General features: G+C 41.5%; 1 protein-coding gene across 1 annotated transcript; it reads left to right on the top strand.

Annotated features, from left to right (window-relative positions):
* The first annotated feature begins 1,236 nt into the window (after positions 1-1,236).
* Positions 1,237-4,450, top strand: LOC123840862 (importin subunit alpha-8-like). Its single transcript, XM_045870597.2, is given in 3 exon segments — positions 1,237-1,398; positions 2,943-3,548; positions 3,761-4,450. Coding segments are annotated over 3 exon segments (1,458 nt in total).
* Positions 4,451-27,819: the final 23,369 nt, after the last annotated feature.

Genomic DNA, 27,819 nt, shown 5'->3' with positions numbered 1-27,819 from the left:
ACTTTCTACAAGCCATTTCCTATGGAGATAGATTGGTTTGCTTTCACTTGTGCCAATTGTTTATTAGAAAGAATGAAAGTGGACGTCTCTTTTAAGATTGTTTTTATAAAACTGAAAAGTTTGTTTCCCCTTTCCAAAAACAACTGTCTCTAAATTTAGTTCTAAATTACAGAAGTCGTAAGTTGACTCCCTATGACAGGGCTGAAATATCCAAGAGCACTGGCCTGAACAGTACCTGTAATTAATAGAAGCCTTCGTAGTGTCTTTCTTTCTAGGAAATATACTCAGCAAGCTTTTAGGCATCATTTATATATGGGAACTGTAGGGAGACTTCTGAAACAACAGTCCATGACTCACCTACTTTCACTCCCCACCAACAATGCACAAGTAATTCCACTGCTAGGTATTCACCCAAAAAAATAAACACACTAATTTGAAAAGATACATGCACCTGTATGCTTTTTGTGGCATTATTTACAACAGTCAAGATATGAAAACAACCCGAGTGACCATCCACAGATGAATGGATAAAGAAGATGTGATATATATGTACAATGGAATATTAACCATAAAAAAAGTGAGACCTCGTCATCTGCAGTAACATGGATGAACTAGAGGGCATAATGCTAAGTGAAATAAGTCAGTCAGAGAAAGACAAATACCATATAATTTCACTCATATGTGGAATTTAAGAAACGAAACAAACAAACAAGGGGAAAAAAGGGAAAAAACAGACTCAAATACAGAGGACAAACTGGTGGTTGCCAGAGGGGAAGTGGGTGGGAGGGATGGTTAAAGTAGATAAAGGGGATTAGGAGTACACTCATTCAGATGAGCACTGAGTGAAGTACAGAATTGTTGAATCATTATATTGTACACCTGAAATACAACACTGAGTGTTAATTATACTTCAATTCAAAAAAAGAAATTCACCGGGGCGCCTGGGTGGCTCAGTCGTTAAGCATCTGCCTTCGGCTCAGGTCATGACCCAGGATCCTGGGATCGAGCCCCTCATCGGGGTCCCTGCTTGGCGGGAAGCCTGCTTCTTCCTCTCCCGCTCCCTCTGCTTGTGTTCCCTCTCTCGCTGTGTCTCTCTCTGTCAAATAAATAAATAAAATCTTAAAAAAAAAAAAAAAAGAAATTCACCTGCCCATTTTGCCCTTAGAGTACAACTAATACATTTCAAAAATGAAATGAGCTGTGGAGATCATTTCCACCCACAGACAGCTGTTGCCCATGCGTTTTCCCTGGGACATTCCATCCTCATCTTCCTACTACCAGCCTTGGTCCCTCTCCTTCTATAGCACAGTGACTCAGGGCATAATTCACAGATTGGTGCATTTTGTTCCATCTGAACACTTTGCCTTCACCAGGATGTGCTGCCCTAAGTTGATAAAGGTGAGCCAGAGCTCCCAGTAGGTCAACTGAGAAAGTTGCAGCCTGCTGTTCTCATTGTTCTTTCTATTCATTACACTTCAAAAAAAAAATTTTTTTTAAAGTTCAAACCATATTTAAGCTATAAAAGATAAACTGATACATGCAATATCTTTCATAAAGATACACGTTTAGAATGAAATGTAAAAGAAAAAAAGACTTTCAAAATACAGTAAGAATGAGGGTGCCTGGCTGGCTCAGTTGGTGGAGTATGTGGCTCTCGATCTCAGGGTTGTGAGTGTGCGTCCCACATTGGATGTAGAGATTACTTAAAAAAACAAAATCTTAAAAAAATATACAGTAAGAATGATCACAGCATTATTTACAATGAGAAACAGTTTCTGTCATTTTCACCAGTGATGTCCAGTGCCTGTGTAAAGCTCATTATAGTCATTAAATATTTGTTAAAATAATGAATGGCAAATAAATTATGGTAATTTCCTACTTTAAAACTTCAATTTCTTTTAGAGAAGAAGTGTAATGCTCCAACGATGCTGGCAGTTAGATGGTAGTTTCCTTAGTAGGGATAAAGTATAGACTGGGAACGGGCATCTTGGCAGAAGCAGGAGGTACTGATCTCGGTAGTGGTTACATGGAGAGACACACACTATGTATGTACAAAGATTCATGCAGATGAACACTTCAGATTAGTATTATACTTTGCTATATCTATAATATCCTCAATTTTTAAAAAAGTAAATGATTACAGCATGACACTTCTGATCTATGTGAAAATCTGCTTTGTTCTCCATTCAGAAGACCCTTTGTCTACTCTTGTTGGGGGGGGGGATGATCCTTTATTCTTGAACCTATTTATCAATTTGATTAATATATAAATACTATTTCCCAGTAGTTCCAGCTTAAATTATTGAGAATTCCCAGATAACCGTTTGAATTTGTTTTGTCTTTCTGGGGGGAGAAAACCCACAGTCTGAAACTTCAAAATAAAAACCTAAAAGAACATAAAAAGTACATAAATTTTCAAGCACATTTAGACACACTACTATAGAGATTTCTTAAAACCAATATAAAGTTCGTAGTCATCCAGTGTTTTTGGAATCCTAAAATATCTAATTAAGGGAACACCAAACATAAAATGGAAACAATGTCTCCAGTTTGCAATATTGATGGGACCTTTTTTCAAGCAACTTTCCACTCTACCTAGAGAGCATCTAACTAGCTCACACCATAGTCATTAAGGGAAAGAGAGCCCATTAGTCATGTAACTTTAAACAGGTTACTTAGCCCCTTCACTAGGTTTCAATTTGCTCTTAAAAAAAAACAGGGACTGGGCGCCTGGGTGGCTCAGTTGGTTAAGCGACTGCCTTCGACTCAGGTCATGATCCTGGAGTCCCGGGATCGAGTCCCGCATCGGGCTCCTGGCTCAGCGGGGGGTCTGCTTCTCCCTCTGACCTTCTTCCCTCTTGTGCTGTCTCTCATTCTCTCTCTCAAATAAATAAATAAATAAATAAAATCTTTAAAAAAAAAAAAACAGGGACTACTATTAGGTAGCCAGGAAAATGCTGTCCCAGGAAAGGAACCCTCCTCTAAAACTGATTGTTGAAGCAGGGCTCATTCCCAGGCTGGTGGAGTTCCTGAAGTTTTCACCTCACCCCTGCTTGCACTTCGAGGCAGCCTGGGCTCTGACCAACATTGCTTCCGGGACTTCAGAGCAGACTCAAGCCGTTGTGGAAGGTGGGGCCATCCCACCTTTGGTTGAGCTCCTGTCTTCCTCCCACATGACTGTGTGTGAATAGGCAGTGTGGGCTCTTGGTAATATAGCAGAATTCAGAGACCTCGTTATCTCGAGCAATGCCATTCCACATCTGCTGGCCCTCGTTTCATCAACCATACCAATCACGTTTCTGCGGAACATCACGTGGACCTTGTCCAACTTGTGCTGAAAAAAGAACCCTTACCCTTCTGTGAAAGCCGTGAAGCAGATGTTGCCCGTCCTATCCCACCTCCTGCAGCACCAAGACAGCGAGGTTCTCTCAGACACCTGCTGGGCCCTGTCCTACCTCACTGATGGCTCCAACGAGCGCATCGGCCAAGCGGTCGACACAGGGGTCCTGCCCAGGCTGGTCCAGCTCATGAGCAGCTCGGAGCTCAATGTCTTTTTTTTTTTTTTTTTTAAAGATTTTATTTATTTATTTGTGAGAGAGAGAATGAGAGAGAGCACATGAGAGGGGGGAGGGTCAGAGGGAGAAGCAGACTCCCTGCCGAGCAGGGAGCCCGATGCGGGACTCGATCCCGGGACTCCAGGATCATGACCTGAGCCGAAGGCAGTCGCTTAACCAACTGAGCCACCCAGGCGCCCTCGGAGCTCAATGTCTTGACCCCGTCCCTCTGCGCCATGGGGAACATCATCATGGGAACGGATCACCAGACCCAGGTGGCCATCGACGCGGGCATGCTGAACGTGTTGCCCCAGCTCCTGATGCACCCCAAGTCCTCCATCCAGAAGGAAGCAGCTTGGGCCTTGAGCAACGTGGCTGCAGGGCCTCGCCAGCACATCCAGCGGCTGATAGCTTGCGGCATGCTGCCTCCTTTGGTGGCTCTGCTGAAAAACGGAGAATTTAAAGTCCAGAAAGGGGCCGTTTGGACCGTCGCTAACTTCACAACTGGAGGCACCATAGACCAGTTGATCCAGCTTGTCCACTCTGGCGTCCTGGAGCCACTGGTGAATCTGCTTACCATCCAAGACACCAAAATTGTTATCATCATCCTTGATGTTATCTCTTTTATCCTCCAGGCAGCAGAGAAGCTTTCAGAGAAGGAAAACCTGTGTCTTCTGATAGAGGAAATGGGTGGCATTGATAAAATTGAGGCTTTGCAACTTCATGAGAACCCTCAGGTTGCCCTGACTGCTTTGAACATTATCAAGAACCATTTTTCTGAGGGAGAAGAAAGTGGCACAGTATTACCAGCCCTGGACCAAGATCATGAATTCTTAAACTGCTTAACAAAGCAATACCAAGGCCCCACAACTCCTAAACCAAGGATCAAACCCTAATGGGTAACTTCTTTAAGAACCTTCTATGTCTTGGCATGGCACAGGTGTAAAGCTTTTTAAACTAAATGTTAATAAAATTTTCGACACCTTCACCTCCATCTATCAAAAAAAAAAATCACAATCAACTCTATCTTTCTATATTCCAATGAAAGAATGTTAGTTGTATTAGAAGCACTTCTGAAGTCTTTAGTTTGATTTAAGGGGTAAGTCCTCAGTTTGATTTAAGAGAATAACAACTACAAAAACAGACTCGTAAACTTCCCATCTACATAAAAACAGTTTTGCTTTTACTCCCCATTCAGTGATGGCAATGATTGTTGTCTCATATGATGAACATTCAACAAATATTAGTTAGAAGCAAAGAATTTTATTGTTTTTTACACTGTGCCAAATTGAATAAACGTCCCTGGCTCTCAATAAATATTAATTAATGTCCTTGGAGCTATTAAAAATAATTAATATAGCCAATGCCCCGGAGTTTATGCATCACTGCAAAATAAGTGGCTCATCTCCATTTTGAGAGTCTGCACTATCTCTAAAATTTTCTTAGAGTTTATGATTAGACCATCCTTGACATTATAAGTTAAATATTAATATTTTGACCAAGCTAGGTGAAAACCAGAAAAACTCAAAACAAAGACTAAAACTCAGCTTTGAACCTGCTTTATGATCATAAAGGGCCAAAAATAAATGAAGTGCATTACGTTAAGCTTCTCTACTTCCATGCTAATCTGCTAGGATTAGTTTAGTTGCTTTAGAAGAATAATGAGCTCAAGATAATGTCTTAACCTGAAGCTGGAATTTACTAATATTGACTAAGTGTCACCATGAACTACACGGACTTGTGTTGCTGAACCAAAGACACCCATTAGTCCTTCCCCATCAATAGCCCCTTCTTAAAGAATCTGCCTCATCACAACTCAGAAGATGTCACTCTACTGGGGAAGGCAGAACCTGATCTATGGCCATCGGCTCCTCCCAAAAATGTGTGTGGAACTGAGAAACAGAGTTTGATTCCGTCAGACGGCTTTGGAGCTGAAGTTCATGTAAAGTTAGACTCACATGGCATGTGAAAGTTAAATTTAAATAACAAACTTATTGTCTTAGTTCATCTGGGCTTCTACCACAGCATATCATAGGCTTATAAACAACAGAAATTCATTTCTCACAGTTCTGGAAGCCAGAAGTCCAAGATGAAGATGCTGATAGATTCACTGTCTGGTGAGAGCCACTGGTTCACAGACAGCCTTCTCACATCACATGGTGGAAGGGGGTGGGGGAGCTCTCTACTGTCTTTTTTACAAGGGCACTAATCCCATGCAAGTGTGTCATCCTCAAGACCTCATCACTTCTCAATACCTAATCACCTCTCAATACCTAATCATCTCCTAATTCCCTCACATTGGAGGTTAGGTATCAACACATGAATTTTGTAGGGACACATTCAGTCTATTGCAACTACAGAGAGCAAAAGCTAGGAGGCTGGCTGAGAAATCAGGTTAACCAAGTAGGGACCATAAAAGATGCAGAGAGAAGATAGGAATGGACAAGTGGACCCAGAAAGAACAGGATGGAGGCAACAAACACCTATGACTTCCTAGGTCCTGTGACACACTGCTATAATTCTGGCCATTGGGTTTTTTGTTTTGTTTTTAAAGATTTTATTTATTTATTAGAGAGAGAAAGAAAGCACAAGCAGTGGGAGTGGCAGGCAGGGGGAGAAGCAGGCTCCTCGCTGAGCAAGGAGCCCGATGCGGGACTCGATCCCAGGACCCTGGGATCATGACCTGAGCCGAAGGCAGATGCTTAACCGACTGAGCCACCCAGGTGTCCCTGGCCATTGGGTTTTAAAAGACTACCTGTAGTCTTAACCAATGCCCCCACTTAGGTTTGCCCTTGTAAAAGTGATAAACATGCGTGTTTATAGACTCATGATCTCTCTCTTTCTTTCCCCCTCTCTCACACACACACACATTCATAGACATTCTGGCACATGTAACTAGTACAGAATTGAAGAAGACAGAAAAACTAGACTTGGTTTGTATTAGGAAAGAAGAGGGCTGCCCAGCGTAGGGGACAAGAGTGGACAAATACTCAGGACAAACTGGGGAAGAAGTTGTAGACATGTTGAGAGAATAAAATAAAATTGAAGGGATTGAATGAGATATTAGGAAAGATTTTACAAAGTTCGGCTATTTGTTTAAGTGGAATACTGCTTTGGAACTCTGCAAGCTGTTTTATTTCCCAGGACTTCCTAAGGAAATAGACTTGCATTCCTCTCTTAATGTTATCCTATTATTAGCCGGACACAGGAAGGCCCAGTTTTATTTGGGTTATGGCAAACCGCACTCTCGTTCGTAGGTCAGTGTTTTTCAACAGAATAATTCCTTATTGTTCAAGACTGTCTTGTAGACTGCAGGATGCTTAGCATCACTGGCTCCTAGCAACTAAATGACAGCAACTAAATGACAGTCATTGTGACAACTAAAAATGCCCTCTACATATTTCCAAATGACCCCAGGGTCGGAGGGAAGAAGGCTGCCCATGGTTGAACCACTGATCTAGACCTTGATAAACTGGTTTCCATTCATGGCACTAAAACAATTCCTGATGAAGATGGTGGCTAATGTGTAAGAAGAGCGGACTCCTTTTAATTCCTCCCTAAAGCATTCAGCTCAGCGATATGCATTATCTATCTCGGCAAGCAAACATGCTGTTGTTTGCCTCATCAGGCAGGATGATTGAAAATGAAGCCTAAGATACTATCCTCCTATCCTTGCACGAAATCCTGCCCTGAAAGTGGGTGATGACAACAACAATCAGCAGGCAGACAGTAGAGTTGGCCTTCCATAAAGGGCGCATGACGGACACGAATTAGAAAACGGGGCTCGGCTTGAGGAGGGGGGCTAGGAGAAGCAGCTCTGGAAGCTGATGACCTCAGAAAGAGGACAATAGGGTGAACACACTCCTGTACGCGATTCTGGAATGCCAAGGCTCAGGGCATCGCCGAAAGCTGACATTCTGCGCCCTTGCTGCGCAAGACGCTCGCTGGAAGATGCTAGAGTTCCTAGACAGTGAAAGCAGGTACTCCTGCTTCCATAACACGCCGTCCGTAAGAACCGTGGTCCAGATAGGAATAAAGTTCAGAAACAAAGGACTGTGCACTTGTTCTTCCCACTTCCACCTGGCCTCCAGCCACTCACTCACCTTCCTCACGCCGCCCTGTGGAAAGCCAGCTGCTCCACGAGGTCGTTCATCCCTGCGCAGTCAAGATGGTGCCCCCCGGGGGCGGCCACCTGGCTCAGTGTGAGGCGCCAGCGACTCTGGATCTCATCGTCTGAGTTCCAGCCCCACGTCGGGGGTAGAAATTACTTTAATAAAATAAAATAATGGCTGCTCTGGAACTTATCACTGTCTCCGTCCCCTTCGAGGTGTCGACTAGGAGGGTCCTGAACTCACCTCTCCCCTCAGACACGCCAAACCTACAGCTGCCTAGAGAGCAATGTCCTCAGAAAAGTAACCCAGCGACTAGCTGAGTGAGGCAGGTGGCCGCTGAAAAGTGCCCAGATCTTCTCTGAAAGAGGCGTCTTTGCCTATCTTCAAGCATGGGTCTGAAGGACAGGCACCTAATTTAACACACAGCGAGGGACCTACTAAAGCGCTCTCCAAAGATGGCAAGCGAGTGCCGTCTTTGCCCCTTTCGCTCTGCCTGGGGCCAGCTCTGGAGCCCGCTTTTTGCCACTGCGGCCCAGAGGACGGCTCTAGACCCCCTGGCTCTGGTGGCCAGTGGGACTTACGCTGGGTCGACACCTATTTGTAAACTATAAACGCTGCTGGCTGAGGGTCTGGCTTCCAATCAGCGTGAATCCAGGTGCTGACGGAGATCCCCCCGCTTGGGACACTGCGGGGTGTTGGCACACCCTCCACTACTGGGAGCTGCTGGAAGTGAAGTCGGCCACGTGGACAATTGCAAAAGCCTGTGAGACAACCAAGGGCCAGCGCAGGGGAGCATGACGAGGTTCATCTCCTCCAGGAGGCCACTCTCTCAAGACTGAGTCAAGCAAAATGAAGAAACAGAGGAATGTGTTCCAAACAGGAGTACAAGACACGACCTCGGAAAAAGACCCTAATGAAATGATCACTGTCTGTCCTCTTCTTTGTTCCATTCTCCACAGTTTTCATCCCCCCTCGGTACACTCACTATGTGTTCATTCATTTACTTGTCTAGGTGGGAGCCATATCCCCGTATTATAAACGCCTTGAGGGCCGGGACTTATAGTCTGTTTTTTCACCCAGTGCCCAGAAGAGTACTTGAGAATAGTAAGCGCCTAATAAATATTTACTGAATGAAGGAATTGAAGAATAATTCAGATATATAAATATATAATAAATCCCTAACAAGAAATTAAAGAAGGCTGATGATGTTTAAGATAGCTCCTTTATTCTTGGAGGTTGACACCATGAAAAACGGACATAATTCCACCAAATGGGTCCACAGTTGTAGGTGGCCCATTTCACTCATGTAGGCCTCACCTCCAGCAGCACCAAGGAGTTCACTAGAGCAGTGCTGCCCCCACCTGGTATTTTCTGAGAGCACAAATGGAGGGGAAAGGGCATCCCGTGTTCCTTCACTCAAACAGGGTTTCTGGAGTGCTCTGTTCTAGGTTCTGCCTGACACGGTTTTCTTTCTTTCTTTCTTTCTTTTTCTTTCTCTTTCTTTCTTTTTCTTTCTCTTTCTTTCTTTCTTTTTCTTTCTCTTTCTTCATTTCTTCCTTTCTTTCTCTTTCTTTCTTTCTTTCTTTCTTTCTTTCTTTCTTTCTTTCTTTCTTTCTTTCTTTCTTTCTTTCTTTCTAAGATTTTATTTATTTATTTGAGAGAGAGAGAGCACAAGCAGGAGGACAGGCAGAGGGATAAACAGACTCCCCACTGAGTAACACCATCCCAGGCCCCTGGGATCATGACCTGAGCCAAAGGCAGATGCTTACACAAAGGAGCCCCCCAAGCCTCCCTGCTGATACTCTTCTAGAGACATGATAGCAAACAAGTCAGATCCAGTCCCTGTCCTCCCGGTGTTTTTAGTCACAGAAACGAGGAGGCAGACTTGGAGAGGAGGCTTATAAGAAAAGAGTGTGTGGAGAATCTGGGAAGGAGAATTGAGAAAAAGAGAGAACTAACTGGCCCAGAAAGGGTAAAGACTCAAAGAGCTCTCCCCCCTAACAGAAGTTAAATAATCTTCTCTGTTTCTTCTTTTCTCTCTCTCTCACCTTTTTCTTAACTGTAGTAAATATCCAGAGCATAAAATTGACTATTTTAATCCTTTTTAGGTGTTCAGGTCAATGGCATTAGGTCCGTTCACACTGTTGTGCCTCCATCACCACCATCCATCTCCAGAATTTTTTTTATCTTCTCAAATGTAACTCACTACTCATTAAACAACTCTCCATTTCTCCCTCCCTCTGCCACTGGCCAATGTACTTTCCATCTCTGTGAATTTGCCTGCTCGAGGTACTTCATATGAGAGGAAGCACTATGTGTCCTTTTGTGACTGGCTTATTTCACTTAGCACAATGCCCACGAGGTTCATCCATACCACAGCTTATATTAGAAGTTCATCACTTTTGCAGGCCGAATTATATCCAATTGTATGTATTTACCACATTTTGTTGATCTGTTCTTCCGTCGATGGACACTTGGATTGCTTCCACCTTTTGGCGATTGTGAATAATGCTGCTGGGAACCTGGGTGTACAGATATCTTTCACTCCCTTGGTATTTACGCTGTTCCTTGTTTTTAAGGCATACAATATAGGTTCACGTTCAATATTTGTGATGAGTTCTATTGGCAGATATAGATCAGTGAAACATTGAACTTAGGGTTAATCCTTCCCATTCACATGATAATGATGTTTCACTCACGTAGCACATTCATGTTGACGGCATCAAAGGATGAAGTCCAGAGCCTCGGAAATTTAATGTAATAAAGGACCACTGCAGGTTGCAGGAGACTCTTTTTTACCTGGTGACCTAGGGATTAAGAATTTTGCTATATACTTATGGTGCTGCCATCTCAATAAAGTTGGCAAGGTCACTGTACCAGGGCGGAAGAAAGGGATCATTCCTGAAAGTCCTAGCCCAGAGGTGACACAGTCCATTGGCCAGAACTAGTCACGTGGCCCACCCTAACTGCAAACTGGTCTAAGAAACATAAAGGAACTGATGAAATAATCGGTAAGTACTGACCTCAAGTAGGTGGGCTTGGCTCATCCTCACTACATCCTAGAGCCCCATTCAAAGAGAAAATGAACAGGAAGAGCCTTATTCAGTATGCTTCTGTGGCATAGAACTTCCAGGTACTCCAGCCTAAAACCAGAGCATCTATAGAATTTCCACAATCTCCTCTAACACCACTAAAATGAACCCTAATCATATAAAATGACTTTAACGGATGTGTTCACCAGAGTGATATTTTGAAAAGATCCCAAGTAAAGATGGCAAATAACCAACTCCAGCCACTTGGTGGTCAAGTGTAACACTACACGTAGGAGTCTGAGGCCATTGGCAGTGGAAGGGAGAGCCAGGCCCAATGGCAATGTCTGCCATGGGCACTAGAAGGGAGAGTAGAACCATGCATGCCAGCAGCGATACATCCCTGCCCTAATTCCTGGGTCACTGTTGCACTGGCCCCCCTAGTTACAACCCCAAATGATCATATTTGGGGGACAAAGGTCACATTTAGATGATGTAAAGTTTATCTTAAGATTAACAAAACCCGGGGCACCTGGGTGGCTCAGTTGTTAAGCGTCTGCCTTCGGCTCAGGTCATGGTCCCAGGGTCCTGGGATCGAGTCCCACATCGGGCTCCTTGCTCGGCAGGAAGCCTGCTTCTCCCTCTCCCACTCCCCGTGCCTGTGTTCCCTCTCTCAATGTGTCTCTCTCTGTCAAATAAATAAAAAATCTTAAAAAAAGAAACAGATTAACAAAACCAATAAGAATAAAGGGGATGGGGAATCCAGTTGAGCTCTTAACAGTCCTGTAATTCTTTTTTTTTTTTTTTTAAAGATTTTGTTTATTTGACAGAGAGAGACACAGCGAGAGAGGGAACACAAGCAGGGGGGGCGGGAGAGGGAGAAGCAGGCTCCCCGCTGAGCAGGGAGCCCGATGCGGGGCTCCATCCCAGGACCCTGGGATCATGACCTGAGCCGAAGGCAGATGTTTAACGACTGAGCCACCCAGGTGCCCCAACAGTCCTGTAATTCTTTTCTGAATTTTAAAAACTTCTTTTTGGAAAAATAAATGAAGAGGCTGAGAATGGAATGGTAGCTAGAAGATTGTGAAAGAAATCTCATCCTCAGAGCCACATTAGTTACATGATAATGTATGCATGGTACCAGTGACCATCTTGGTACAAGTTATACAGTAGACTGATTCAGACATGAGTGGATATGTATCAGAAAAAAATAATTGGGCCCTGTTGAGAAACAAAATATATTTCCCAAGCCTCAATCCCTTCTTTACTTCACTTTCCTATAACTAATTATGAATTCAAGTAGTTACGTTTCATTAATAATTATAACATTTTCCAAACTATTATATGCTTGGTCCACAGACCGCCTTTGACCTGCTTATCGTGGTCTGCAGCATAGGGAGATTTTTTTTCTTTAAAGATTTCTTTTTTTAATTGGGATGAGGGCAAAAGGGGTTTAAGATAGATAGGTGGTGAATCATAGCTTTCATTCTTGGGGAAAAGCCATGGCTTCTAGAAACATCCACCACCCATTCCTAATGATAGTCATGCAACAAATTTTCCTTGAGTACCTGTCAAGCTGATAGAACACATTCAGCGACCAAAATAAATATCCCTATTCTCCTGGAGCTTCCATTCTGGAAGAAATTCTAAAGTATTGTTTCAGAGGCTCTTTGATTGTTTGACCTACTTCTGTTTCGCAGAAAATGTTGTCTTAGTGCTGAAGATTTCAAAAGAGTTTTAAAATTTTTTCTGGCACTTACTTAGAAATCATCACTAGCAGTCCATCTGTGCTTCCACTCGTGGTATTAAAAGCATTGTATTCATACCAGAAATATGGAGTGAGTTTTCCATGGTAAGGAATTACACTAACGAGTATGAGGGGATATAAACATGCGGGAGACATAGCTGCAAACTTACCCTTTAGTGGTTACCCCCACACCATGGTTTCAAAGGAAAATACTGTCATCTCTGTGTTACGAGGGCTGGATGACACCATACTGTCTCTGGCACCTCCACTAAATTACATAGTGTGTGCTTGTGATTCAGATGTGTGCACCATGGGGACCAAAATTGGAGTCAAAGAGCAAATGGCAGTCTTGGTGGCAGTTTGGATGGAAGATCATCTTAAGTCTAGTCCTGAGAATCAAGGTACTAGAAGAATGAAGACCCACCCAAGGCCACCACAAATCCAGAGGCAGAAATGAAATGCATACTGCCTGTCATCTGATCATCAGAGACCAAATATTAATCTCTCTCTTTAGAGCTACCATTGAGAACTATGCTCTACAACAGAAGGCAATCTTGAAGGAGGTGACAGGGTTATCTTGATTTACATGCAGTGCAATCAGTCAGAGCTAAAGAGAGTGGTCACGTTTTTGCAGAAAGTGACAGTTTGTGCTGGAGATGAAAGCAGGAGAGCATGAGGTCAGACACCTTTGTTAACTGAAAATGCTTGGCCACATTTTGAGTTCCAAACCACATTCTATAACTTCTTGTTTTCGGTTATGTGGCATAATCTTTGATTTTCTATTTTTTAAGTTTTAATTTTAATTCCAGTTTGTTAATATACAGTGTTATATTAGTTTCAGGTGTACAATATAGTAATTCAACACTTCCATACATCACTCAGTGCTCATCACAAGTACATTCCTTATCCCCACCACCCATCCCCCTGCCCACCTCCCCTCTGGTAACCATCAGTTTGTTCTCTATAATTAAGAGTCTGTTTCTTGGTCTCTCTCTCTCTCTCTCATTTTTTCCTTTTGCTTGTTTTGTTTCTTAAATTCCACATGAGTGAAATTATATGGTATTTGTCTTTCTCTGACTGATTTCACTTAGCATTGTACTCTCTAGCTCCATCCACATTGTTGCAAATGGCAAGATTTCATTCTTTTTTATGGCTGAATAATATTCCATTGTATATATACACCACATCTTCATTATCCATTCATCAATCAATGGACACTTGGGCTGCTTCTGTATCTCGGCTATTGTAAATAATGCTACTGCAAACATTGAGGTGCATGTATCCCTTTGAATTAGGGTTCTTGTATTCTTTGGATAAATACCCAGTCGTGTGATTCCTGGATCATAAGACAGTTCTATTTTCAACTTTTTGAAGAAACTCCATGCCGTTTTCCACAGTGGCTACACTAGTTTGATTCCCACCAACAGTGCACGAGGGTTCCTTTTTCTCCACATCTCAATTTTCTATTTTTAATTTTAGCAAAAATGAGTTAAGAAAACATCTACGAACTTCTGAGATTTTTCTAGACCTCAAAGGGCCTTTAAGAATAATATCTTGATGAGTTAGGAATAAATGATTCAGAAACATGGATATAATTTACTTTTTTTTAAGGATTTTATTTGAGAGGAAAGAGAGCACTCAAGCATGAGCAAGGGGGCGGGGAGGCATGGAGGGGAGGGGCAGAGGGAGAGGGAAAAGCAGACTCCCCACTGAGCAGGGAGCCTGACACCTGGCACAGGGCTCCATCCCAGGACCCTGGGATCATGACCTGAGCTGGAGGCAGACACTTCACCAACTGAGCCATCCAGGCGCCCCTGAAATTAATATCACAATTGAACACAAAGTGCATTAAAATACTTGGCTATACTCTGTGCTGTAGGGTAAGCCAAATGTCTGGGAGAAGTATGGCAACATGAACAACACTGGGCCACCTCCTGCACCACCCTGCTTTCCTATGCATCTCTCTTTGTTTATTTTTGCCTTTCATGGCACCTGGAACACATGTAGACTTCAGGTACATTGTAAGGAATAATAGCCAGTGGCTTGAAGAATCCCCACTTCCATTTCCCTGGAAGAATTGGGATTTCCCCCAAGATGCTATGTTCAGCAAATATGAACAAATACCGCAAATCTGTTGTGTTCTCAGCCCCACTGAGGCAGTGTGTTTTAGTGTTTCATCCAAATCCAGCTTTCTGCTTGTCTGAGAAACAGATCAGGGCAGTTGGTGACAGGAGCAGATCCATCATTTGAGAAGCTCAGAATAAAATGAACAGGCGGATCCCTTGTTCAATAAGCATGAAGAGTTGCAAGATGGCAAAACAGAGCATTAAGAGAAATACGGGGAGAGTGACCATGAAGCCAGCCCTGCGTGATAATGCACTGAGACATTTTCTCCCTTAACGTTTCTTATTACAAATAAAAACAAGATGGCAGAATATTCAATGTGAACTCAGATTAAAAATGAAGTATGACATGGGCTTATGATTTAAGGATTTGGATTTCCCAAGCATTGTTAACTAAAATCAAGTGGTGGGACCAGATATAACCCAAGATTGCAAATGGCATCACAGCAAGAGTGAAAAGAACTGAAGTTGTAGATGAAACCAACTGGGTTCTAGTTAGCAAAAAGGAAAGCAGTTCTGGGAGAGGTTATGGTTCTTGAGGACATGTGCTTTTCCTTCAGGGGCTCTGAGGAAAGCCATTGATGCAAAGAAAGGAACTCTTTAAAGCTGATGGCATCGTTTCATAACAACACCATGGAGGATTTTAAAGGAATGCTGAATAGCTCTGGAATGTTTAACATGTGAGCCAGTCTCTGCTTTTGCAATTCTTAATTTTTTTTTATCATATTCCTTATTCAGTGTTGTCTACTAAAGATCTCTACTTCTTCCCTCACCATTTCCAGAGAGGAATAAATACACAAAGTAACAACTTGAGTACAGAGAAGTCACCTTATAACAATCCTTTGTAAGATTAGTCTTCAAGAATCATAGAACCTAAAAGCAGACATTGCCCATAAGCATGTCTTTAAAAATAGTCTGTACATGGCATATGTTAAGATGTTTTCTTAACTCCTTTTTGCTAAAATTCAAAATTATTTTTGAAAAAAAACTTTTTATCCTGTTGGTAAAAATTTGAGCAATAACGTACAGCACGAAATTTAAGTCCCTTGGTTATTTCAATCTCTCCATTTATTAGGAGCCTGTTATATCTTCTTTTTCTATAAGATTGGTCATATCATAAAGAGCATTTTAAAAGTTCAGTAGTTTTCAGATTCTCATTAGTCTTTTTTGTTTGTTTGCCTGTGGTGTCTATTAAGACTTGCTCTTAGAAGAAAAAAGAGACAAAACAGAATCTGTTTTACATTCTTTACACACAGCTCTCTCTCATTTTTAAAAGAGAGCTGATTCTTCTTTTTTTTTTTTTTAGCTAAACAGCATGAGGTCAGTTTCTAAGAATTCCATTGTACCATGTGTTTTATCTTCTTTATTTGTGAAGATGGATGAGTCTGTTTTTATGCGTTATCAAAAAAATGTCAAAAAATAGGTAACCAGTGCTTCATCTGTTGCAGATAGTAAATGCTAAATCAATAAACAAACTAGAAAAATTAAATATGCCAAAGACGAGGCTTTAGATAAAATATTGATTTAATTCCATTCAACAAACATTTATTAATCTACAAGTTACCTCTACCAAGGACTAGAGATCCAAAGATGAATTAGACTCAACCCTGGCCTTGTACTACTTTGCTATGAGTAATTAGAGGCATGAAATAGCCAAACACTGCAGGTTGAATGAAGTACTAGCAAGAAAGAAGTCTGTGCTTCCATAGTGGACCCAATTACTTAATAAGCCTTTCATTTCAAATCTATGCCATTTCATAAATAGCAGAGCAGTGTATGACAATACAGTGACTTTATTCCCTTCATAGACTCCACTAGGGAACACGTCCTAGCAGACTGGGAAGCATTTCAAACAACATAATCTACACTTGTCAGATGGATTGAGCAAAGGCCATCTGAGGACACATCTATTCTCCTTGACTTTCTTCTCCAGGCATTTTTTGATTCCTTGCAAATTTTCAAGATCTGGTAGCTGGTGGCTGATCTCAGAGCAACAGCAATGAATTAGGCCAAGTCTGGCCGCAAGGACATCCTACTTTGACTGAAACCATTGCATTAAGCTGTCTAAGCCAGACGTGGTAGAGCCAGGTCAGGGAAATTGAAGACATCAAGGATTTCCTGCAAAGAAAAAATTAAGTTGGAAGTAAATGTTCTGTCTGAACTAATCTTCATCGCTTTATATTTTAATAAAGTTGGGGGGCATAAATGGAGCCTTTCTTTATCACCACAATCTACGGCATTTGGAGGTATGTTGGCAAAGTTGGAGGGCAGGGGAGGGGAGGAGGGGCGTGGATGGGGAGTGGGGCGTGAGGCTGTGTGTAGGTGGTGTGTGGCTGGGGGTGTGCACCTGCAACTTTGGGAAAGGAAGGACAACAGTGAGGCTGAGAGAGACCAGTGAGGCGTGGACTGGGAGAAGCAAGGTGAAAAGACGGGCAGGTGGAAAGGCAGTGAGTGTGCAGACTGTTTAGTTGTATTCCTTCCTGCTCACTGCTTCTGGTGCATCCTGCCTTTGGCCTTGCTCACTTGCATGCCCAGCAGAGCCGCCCCAGGGTGGACACTGGTCTGGACAGGATTAAATAGCGTGAATGGAGCAGAAAGCATATGACTTGCTATCCTAGTCAGCTTTGACTGTCATGACAAATCCCACAGACGGGGTGGCTTAAACAATAGACATCTATTTCTCACAGTTCTGGAGGCTGGAAAGTCCAAGATCAAGGTGCCAGCAGATTCAACTCACGGGGAGGGTTCTTGTGTGGGCTTGTAGACAGCCACTTTCTCATTGTGTCCTCACATGGCCCTTTCTCAATGCTAACCCAGCATGGGTTTCCATCCTCATGACCTCATCTAACCCTAATCACCACCCAAAGGCCCCGCCTCCAAATACCATCACACTGGGGATTAGGGCTTCAATTAATGAGTTTGGGAGGGGCACAAACATTCAGCCCGTAACGCTTGGCATCTTCCTACCACTGTATTTCTCCATCATCCTCAGACTCCTGGAGCTTTCTGATTTTCTAGACTTACCTGGAAGCATAATAGCAACCTTACCCTTCCATAAAGTACTAGTGTTCCCCTAACCATTTGTAGGACACTTTCAATGACCAGGAGAAACCAACTAGAGCTAGCTTAATTTAAAAAATCTTACAATTTTGTCAATTATACCTTGATAAAGCTAAAAAATTATTGACAACTATTAAAATAAATACATAAAAGTAAGCATCCTCATTTTTTTTTTTTCCTTGCAGAAATTATTCTGTTATCGTAGTTAGATCCTCACAATCAAAGTTGTCTTTTCACTGTCTGTATTTGGTTAACATGAAATTAAATTGTAGTTATAAGAAACAGTTTGTCGCCTAGGGAACAATAATTTTATACTTGCTTTAACAGAAACAAAAGAATATTTATCTTAAAATGCAAGATTGTTATATAGCCTTTCACCATGCACTTACATTATAAAAAAATTTAATCTCAAAAGTGAAAATTACTTGTGCTGTTTGAGCTTTAAGGATTGGAAAGTTTAAGTGCAATATCATCTCCTTAAAGAAAAAGCAAATTGAACCAGGATACGTTTCCCCTGCAAGAGAGAATTTAGATTTACAATTAACATGAAAATCATGTATCAGTCTTCTGCAGGAGATTCTTCAGCATACCTGACTCAAAATCCCAGCAGGCTGAATCTAAAACTCAACCTCATACCATTAAAAAAAAAAAAAAAAAAAAACGCAAAATGAATCAAAGACCAAAATGTAAGTGCTCAAAGTATAGAACTTCCTGAAGAAAACGTAGGAAAAAACTATTTGTGAACTTGGGTTCAAAAAAAAAAAAGATCTCTTAGGTAGGACAGAAACATAAACTATCAAAGAACAACAGGATAATTTGATTTGATTAAAAAAAAAAGGTTTGTTTGTTTGTTTGTTAACTTTAAGTAGGCTCCACACCCAACATGGAGCTCAAACTCATGACCCTGAGATCAAGAGTCACACGCTTTACCAACTAAGCCAGCCAGGTGCCCAGATAAATCAAAATTAAAATTTTTGCTCTTTGAAAGACACTGTTAGAAAATAAGAAGGCAAGTCACATCCAGGGAGAAAATATATGCAAAACATATATCTGATAAAGGACTTTCAATGGAATATATAATGAACTTTGATAATACAACAAGAAAATCAACTAGTAAAAAACAATATAGGGAAATGATTTGAACAATTACTTCACAGCCTTAAGAATGGCAAACAGCTCATGAAAAAAAAAATGTTCAACATCCCTAGGCATTGAGGAAATGCCAATTAAAACACAAGAAGATAGGGCGCCTGGGTGGCTCAGTTGGTTGGGCGACTGCCTTCGGCTCAGGTCATGATCCTGGAGTCCCGGGATCGAGTCCCACATCGGGCTCCCTGCTCGGCGGGGGGTCGGCTTCTCCCTCTGACCCTCTTCCCTCTCATGCTCTCTGTCTCTCATTCTCTCTCAAATAAATAAATAAAATCTTTAAAAAAAAAAAAACACACAAGAAGATATCACAACATGCCATCAGAATGGCAAAAATTTAAGACTGACAATATTGTTATTGGTGAGGATGCACAGAAACTGGAACACTCATTCTTTGCTGGTGAGAATTCAAATTACACAACCACTTTGGAAAATACATTGACAAGTTTTAATCAAGTTAAATATACACCTGTCATACCACCTAGAAAACCTCCTTCTAGCTATTTACCTAAAACAATGACAATATATTCCACACAGAGTCTTGTACATAATATTGATAGCTATCTCATTCACAGTAGCACCACCCACCCCCAGACTGGAGACAACCCAGACATCCATCAGTGTGTTAAGAAACAAACAAATAGTGATGTATCCATACAATGAAATCTTGCTCAGCAAAGAAAAGGAATGCACTACTGATCCATATGATAACATGGGGGAATCTTGAGAGCATCATGCAAAGTACAAATAACTCAGACACTCTAGACTGTAATATTATTCCATTTCTACTTAGTTCTAGAAAAAATATAGAGACAGAGAGCAAATCAGCTGTTGCCAGAGGCTAGTGAACAGGGGAGGGATTGAGTACAAAGAACCATGGAGGAATTTTTGGGGTGATAGAAACATCTCGTATCTTGATTGTGGTGATAGTTAATGATTCTATACATTAGTCAAGACTCATCTAACTGTACACTTAAAATGGGTGAATTTTATTATAAGTAAGTTATAGTTCAATAAAGCTGATTGCACACATACACACAAACAAAGTAAAAGCACACACATTATGTTGTTTAGAAAGATTGCCTATGGGAAAGGAAGGCTAATGGGAGTGGAAAGTGGAAGTAAAAAAGAGGGGGGAGAAAAAGAGGAAGACAAGGAGGGAGGAAGAGAGAGGTAGACAAGAGAGGAGCTTGGATGAGCCAATAATAATCATTTGCCATGAACTGAGTACATCCTTTGTACTTGAGTATGAATGGGATATAAACCAACGGAATATAAAAGAAAACCCAGGCATGATATTGCAGATCATAGGGACAAAAATGGGTTATTCAAAAATGGTGGTAGAACACTGTTATCCATTTAGGGAATAACATTTGACCTATTCTTCACAATATACACAAACATTAATCCCACATAAAATAGGGAATTAACTGTAATGAAAACATTTTCATAGCTTTGGGTGGGGAAGGCATTCTGATACGATATACAAAAAGACCAAACCATAAAGTAAACACAATTGTGACATTATAATTAAGATGATCTCTTTATCAAACAACAATCTAAAGATATTAAACATCAAGCCACAAGCCAGAGGATATGCAACACATGTAACGAGCAATCAATTAGTGCCCAGCATCTCTAAAGCACTGATACAATATTTACAAAGAGACAACTAACAGAAAAATGCACAAAAGATAGGAACATTTTCCCAGAACATTTTCTCACAAATGACCAATGGTTGAGAATGAAAAAATACTCAACTTTAATACTAACGGAGGAAATGTAATTTAAAACAACATGAATATCAATTTTTTACCCCTCAGAGAGGCAAACGTTTTTAAAGATACAAAATATCGGAGCAAGATGGCGGAGGAGTAGGAGACCTGGATTTCGTCTCCTCTCAGGAATTCAGCTGGATAGGGATCAAACCATTCTGAACACCTACAAACTCAACAGGAGATCGAAGAAAAGAATAGCAACAACTCTCTGAACAGAAAAGCGACCACTTTCTGGAAGGTAGGACGTGCGGAGAAGTGAATCCGAGGCGATATTCGGGAGGATAGACGGTGGGGGAGGGGCCTCCGTCGGCCGCTTCTGGCAAGTGATAGAGCCGCGGAGCACAAAATCGGAACTTTTAGAAGTCTGCTCCGTCGAGGGACGTCACTCCAGTGGCTAAGCGGGGGGTGGAACCCTCCGGGACAGTGTGGTCTCAGGACCCTCGGGGTCACAGAAAGACTGAGTGTGGCAGAGCTCCCAGGTAACGGAGCAGGGAAGCCGGCTGCAGAGGCGGAGCCCAGGCGCGGGCTCTCAGCTCGGGGTGGCCATAAACCGTGATCCGCCGCACAGTCGGGCCCCTGCTCCTCCAGCAGGGACCCAACAAGCGGCAGATCCGGGGAGACTCACCTTCCTCCCCCGGGGGGAGCCGCGCGGGAGCGCACCGCAGGGATCTGCTGGGTTTGGAGACTCCACCCGGGGTCGGGTGCCAGAGATAGAGGCGCGCGGTCACAGGCCGGGTGAGCACGGAGTGCGGCCGGAGACCGGGGAGACGGGAGTGACTGACGGCTTTTCTCTGGGGGTTCACTGAGGAGCGGGGCCCCGAGTTCTCGGCTCCTCCGGGGCGGAGATTGGGAGGCCGCCATTTTCACTCTCCGCCTCCAAAGCTGTACGGAAAGCTCGCAGGGAACAAAAGCCCCGGAGAGCAAACCCGAGCAGATTACTTAGCCGGGAGGGGGCAAGGGCGGGGCAATTCCGCCTCCGGCAGAGACATTTGGAAACCACGGCAACAGGCCCCTCCCCGGAAGATCAGCGAGAACAGCCGGCCAAGACCAAGTGTACCGATCAATGAGAACGGCAGAACTCCAGCGTTAGAGGAATACTGCACATAGAATTCACGGCTTTTTTACCATGATTCTTTAGTCTTTCAAAGTTAATTATTTTTTTTAACTGTCTTTTTTCTTTTTTTTTTTGAATTTTTCTTTTTCCCTTTTTCAACCAACATCTTATCAATCCCTTTCTTAAAAAACATTTTTATTTTTCATTTTTAGAATCATATTCTATCCCTTCATAGTAGTTACCTGTATTTTTGGCATATATATATATAAGTTGTTCTCTCTTTAAAATTTTGAGATAGTTTCTTCTAACAGATCAAAATATACTCTAAATCTCTAGTGTATGGTTTTTTTCTACTCCCCTGCCTGATCACATTCTTTCCCTTTTTTTTCTTTTTTTTTTAAATCCTCTTTCTTTTTTCAAACAACATATCAATTCCTTTTATAAAATTTTTTATAATTTCCATCTTTACAGTCATATTCCATCCCTTCATCATATCAACCTTTATTTTTGTATGTATATAAGTTTTTATTTCTTTAAAATTTTGGGAGGCACTTTCTTTTAACAGACCAAAATACACCCAAAATCTAGTGTGTGGCACTGATCTATATACCAGCCTGATCATATTTGATCACGTTCTGTTTTTGTTGTTGTTGTTGTTGTTGTTTTGTTTGTTTTTGTTTTTATCTTTATCTTTTTCTTTTTCTTTTTTTTCTTTCTTTTTTTTCTCTCTTTCCCTTTCTTTTCCCACTGCTTCAGGTCTTTTCTGATTTGTTTAGAGTATATTTTCTGGGGACGTGGTTACTCTGCTAGCATTTTGTTCTCTCATTAATCTATTCTCCTCTGCACAAAATGACAAGACGGAAAAAATCACCTCAACAAAAAGAACAAGAGGTAGTACCGACTGCCAGGGACCTACTCAATACGGACATTAGTACGATGTCAGATCTAGAGTTCAGAATCATCGCTTTAAAGATACTAGCTGGGCTTGAAAAAAGCATGGAAGTTATTAGAGAAACCCTTTCTGGAGAAGTAAAAGAACTAAAATCCAACCAAGTAGAAATCAAAAAGGCTATTAATGAGGTGCAATCAAAAATGGGGGCGCTAACTGCTAGAATAAATGAGACAGAAGAGAGAATCAGTGATATAGAAGATGAAATGATGGAAAATAAAGAAGCTGAGAAAAAGAGAGATAAACAACTACTGGATCACGAGGGCAGAATTCAAGAGATAAGCGATACCGTAAGACGAAACAACATTAGAATAATTGGGACTCCAGAAGAAGAAGAAAGAGAGAGAGGGGCAGAAGGTATAATGGAGCAAATTATAGCAGAGAACTTCCCTAATTTGGGGAAAGAAACAGGCATGAAAATCCAGGAAGCACAGAGAACCCCTCTCAAAATCAATAAAAATAGGTCAACACCCCGACATCTAATAGTAAAACTTACGAGTCTCAGAGACAAAGAGAAAATCCTGAAGGCAGCTCGGGAGAAAAGATCTGTAACCTACAATGGTAGAAACATTAGATTGGCAACAGACCTATCCACAGAGACCTGGCAGGCCAGAAAGGACTGACAGGATATATTCAGAGCACTAAATGAGAAAAATATGCAGCCAAGAATACTATATCCAGCTAGGCTGTCATTGAAAATTGAAGGAGAGATCAAAAGCTTCCAGGACAAACAAAAACTAAAGGAATTTGCAAACACGAAACCAACCCTACAAGAAATCTTGAAAGGGGTCCTCTAAGCAAAGAGAGAGCCTAAAAGCAACATAGACCAGAAAGGAACACAGACAATATACGGTAACAGTCACCTTACAGGCAATACAATGGCACTAAATTCCTATCTTTCAATAGTTACCCTGAATGTAAATGGGCTAAATGCCCCAATCAAAAGACACAGGCTATCAGATTGGATTAAAAAACAAGACCCATCAATATGCTGTCTGCAAGAGACTCATTTTAGAACCAAAGACACCCCCAGATTGAAAGTGAGGGGGTGGAAAACCATTTACCATGCTAATGGACACCAAAAGAAAGCTGGGGTGGCAATCCTTCTATCAGACAAATTAGATTTTAAACCAAAGACTGTAATAAGAGATGAGGAAGGACACTATATCCTACTTAAAGGGTCTATCCAACAAGAAGATCTAACAATTGTAAATATCTATGCCCCTAACATGGCAGCAGCCAATTATATAAGGCAATTAATAACAAAAGCAAAGAAACACATCAACAACAATACAATAATAGTGGGGGACTTTAACACTCCCTCACTGAAATGGACAGATCGTCCAAGCAAAAGATCAACAAGGAAATAAAGACTTTAAATGACACACTGGACCAAATGGACTTCACAGACATATTCAGAACATTCCATCCCAAAGCAACGGAATACACATTCTTCTCTAGTGCCCATGGAACATTCTCCAGAATCAATCACATCCTAGGTCATAAATCAGGTCTCAACCAGTACCAAAAGATTGGGATCATTCCCTGCCTATTTTCAGACCACAATGCTTTGAAACTAGAACTCAATCACAAGAGGAAAGTCGGAAAGAACTCAAATACATGGAGGCTAAAGAGCATCCTACTGAAGAATGAATGGGTCAACCAGGAAATTAAAGAAGAATTTAAAAAATTCATGGAAACCAATGATAATGAAAACACAACTATTCAAAATCTTTGGGATGCAGCAAAGGCAGTCCTAAGAGGGAAGTATATAGCAATACAAGCCTTTCTCAAGAAACAAGAAATGTCTCAAATACACAACCTAACCCTACACCTAAAGGAGCTGGAGAAAGAACAGCAAATAAAGCCTAAACCCAACAGGAGAAGAGAAATAATAAAGATCAGAGCAGAAATCAAGGAAATAGAAACCAAAAGAACAGTAGAACAGATCAACAAAACTAGGAGCTGGTTCTTTGAAAGAATTAACAAGATTGATAAACCCCTGGCCAGACTTATCAAAAAGAAAAGAGAAATGACCCAAATCAACAAAATCATGAATGAAAGAGGAAAGATCACAACCAACAGCAAAGAAATACAAACAATTATAAGAACATATTATGAGCAACTCTATGCCAGCAAATTAGATAACCTGGAAGAAATGGAGGCATTCCTAGAGATGTATCAACTACCATAACTGAACCAGGAAGAAATAGAAAACCTGAACAGACCTATAACCACTAAGGAAATTGAAGCAGTCATCAAAAATCTCCCAAAACACAAAAGCCCAGGGCAGATGGTTTCCCAGGGGAATTCTACCAAACATTTAAAGAAGAATTAATACCTATTCTTCTGAAACTGTTCCAAAAAATAGAAATGGAAGGAAAACTTCCAAACTCATTTTATGAGGCCAGCATTACCTTGATCCCAAAACCAGACAAAGACCCCATCAAAAAGGAGAATTACAGACCAATATCCCTGATGAACATGGATGCAAAAATTCTCACCAAAATACTAGCCAGTAGGATCCAACAGTACATTAAAAGGATTATTCACCACGACCAAGTAGGATTTATCCCTGGGCTGCAAGGTTGGTTCAACATCCGCATATTAATCAACATGATACAATACATTAACAAAAGAAAGAACAAGAATCATATGATCCTCTCAATAGATGCAGAAAAAGCATTTGACAAAGTACAGCATCCTTTCTTGATCAAAACTCTTCAGAGTATAGGCATAGAGGGTACATACCTCAATATCATAAAAGCCATCTACGAAAAACCTACAGTGAATATCATTCTCAATGGGGAAAAACTGAGAGCTTTCCCCCTAAGGTCAGGAATGCGGCAGGGATGTCCACTATCACCACTGCTATTCAGCATAGTATTGGAAGTCCTAGCCACAGCAATCAGACAACAAAAAGAAATCAAAGGCATCCAAATCGGCAAAGAAGAAGTCAAACTCTCACTCTTTGCAGATGATATGCTACTTTATGTGGAAAACCCAAAAGACTCCACCCCAAAACTGCCAGAACTCATACAGGAATTCAGTAAAGTGGCAGGATATAAAAATCAATGCACAGAAGTCAGTGGCATTCCTATACAACAACAACAAGGCAGAAGAAAGAGAAATTAAGGAATTGATCCCATTTACAATTGCACCCAAAACCATAAGGTACCTAGGAATAAATCTAACGAAAGAGACAAAGGATCTGTACTCAGAAAACTATAAAGTACTCATGAAAGAAATTGAGAAAGACACAAAGAAATGGAAAAACGTTCCATGCTCATGGATTGGAAGAACAAATATTGTGAAGATGTCAATGCTACCTAGAGCAATCTACACATTCAATGCAATCCCCATCAAAATACCATCCACTTTTTTCAAACAAATGGAACAAAATATCCTAAAATTTGTATGGAACCAGAAAAGACCCCACATAGCCAGAGGAATGTTGAAAAAGAAAAGCAAAGCAGGCGGCATCACAATTCCGGACTTCAAGCTCTATTACAAAGCTGTCATCATCAAGACAGTATGGTACTGGCACAAAAACAGACACATAGATCAATGGAACAGAATAGAGAGCCCAGAAATGGACCCTCAACTCTATGGTCAACTCATCTTTGACAAAGCAGGAAAGAATGTCCAATGGAACAAAGACAGTCTCTTCAACAAATGGTGTTGGGAAAACTGGATAGCCACATGCAGAAGATTGAAACTGGACCATTTCCTCACACCACACACACAAAAATAGACTCCAAATGGTTGAAAGACCTCAATGTGAGACAGGAGTCCATCCAAATCCTGAAGGAGAACACAGGCAGCAACCTCTTTGACCTCAGCCGCAGCAACTTCTTCCTAGAAACATCGCCAAAGGCAAGGGAAGCAAGGGCAAAATGAACTATTGGGACTTCATCAAGATAAAAAGCTTTTGCACAGCAAAGGAAACAGTCAACAAAACCAAAAGACAACCGACAGAATGGGAGAAGATATTTGCAAATGACATATCAGATAAAGGGCTAGTATCCAAAATCTATGAAGAACTCATCAAACTCAACACTCAAAGAACAAAGAATCCAATCAAGAAATGGGCAGAAGACATGAGCAGACATTTTTCCAAAGAAGACATCCAAATGGCCAACAGACACATGAAAAAGTGCTCAATATCGCTCAGCATCAGGGAAATCCAAATCAAAACCTCAATGAGATACCACCTCACACCAGTGAGAATGGCTAAAATTAACAAGTCAGGAAACGACAGATGTTGGCGGGGATGCGGAGAAAGGGGAACCCTCCTACACTGTTGGTGGGAATGCAAGCTGGTGCAGCCACTCTGGAAAACTGTATGGAGGTTCCTTAAAAAGTTGAAAATAGAGCTACCATATGATCCAGCAATTGCACTACTGGGTATTTACCCCAAAGATACAAAAGTAGGGATCTGAAAGGGTACGTGCACCCTGATGTTTATAGCAGCAATGTCCACAATAGCCAAACTGTGGAAAGAGCCAAGATGTCCATCAACAGATGAATGGATAAAGAAGATGTGGTATATATATACAATGGAATATTATGCAGCCATCAAAAGGAATGAGATCTTGCCATTTGCAACGACGTGGATGGAACTGGAGGGTATTATGTTGAGCAAAATAAGTCAAACAGAGAAAGACATGTATCATATGACCTCACTGATATGAGGAATTCTTGATCTCGGGAAACAAACTGAGGGTTGCTGGAGTGGGGGGTGGGGGGGAGGGATGGGGTGACTAGATGATGGACACTGGGGAGGGTATGTGCTCTGGTAAGCGCTGTGAATTGTGCAAGACTGTTGAATCTCAGATCTGTACCTCTGAAACAAATAATGCAATATATGTTAAGAAAGAAAAAAAAGAAGAAAAGAAGAAGAATGAAGCAGGAGGGGAAGAATGAAGGAGGGGAAATCGGAGGGGTAGACGAACCATGAGAGACAATGGACTCTGAAAAACAAACTGAGGGTTCTAGAGGGGAGGGGGGTGGGAGGATGGGTTAGCCTGGTGATGGGTATTGAGGAGGGCACGTTCTGCATGGAGCACTGGGTGTTATGCACAAACAATGAATCATGGAACACTACATCTAAAACTAATGATGGAATGTATGGGGATTAACATAACAATAAAAAATTAAAGATACAAAATATCAAGTGTTGGCAGGTTTGCAGAGCAATGGGAACTTTTATATACTGATAGGGTGTAAATTGTTACATTTTGGAAAGCAATTTCACATTATCTGGT

This window comes from Mirounga angustirostris, unplaced genomic scaffold (genome assembly GCF_029215605.1).
Source record: "Mirounga angustirostris isolate CCGP_5_RB_7025 unplaced genomic scaffold, mMirAng1.0.hap1 SCAF_5, whole genome shotgun sequence".
NCBI lineage: Eukaryota > Metazoa > Chordata > Mammalia > Carnivora > Phocidae > Mirounga > Mirounga angustirostris.
The sequence above is the reverse complement of the archived record's forward strand: the minus strand, read 5'-3'. Positions and strand labels throughout refer to the sequence as shown.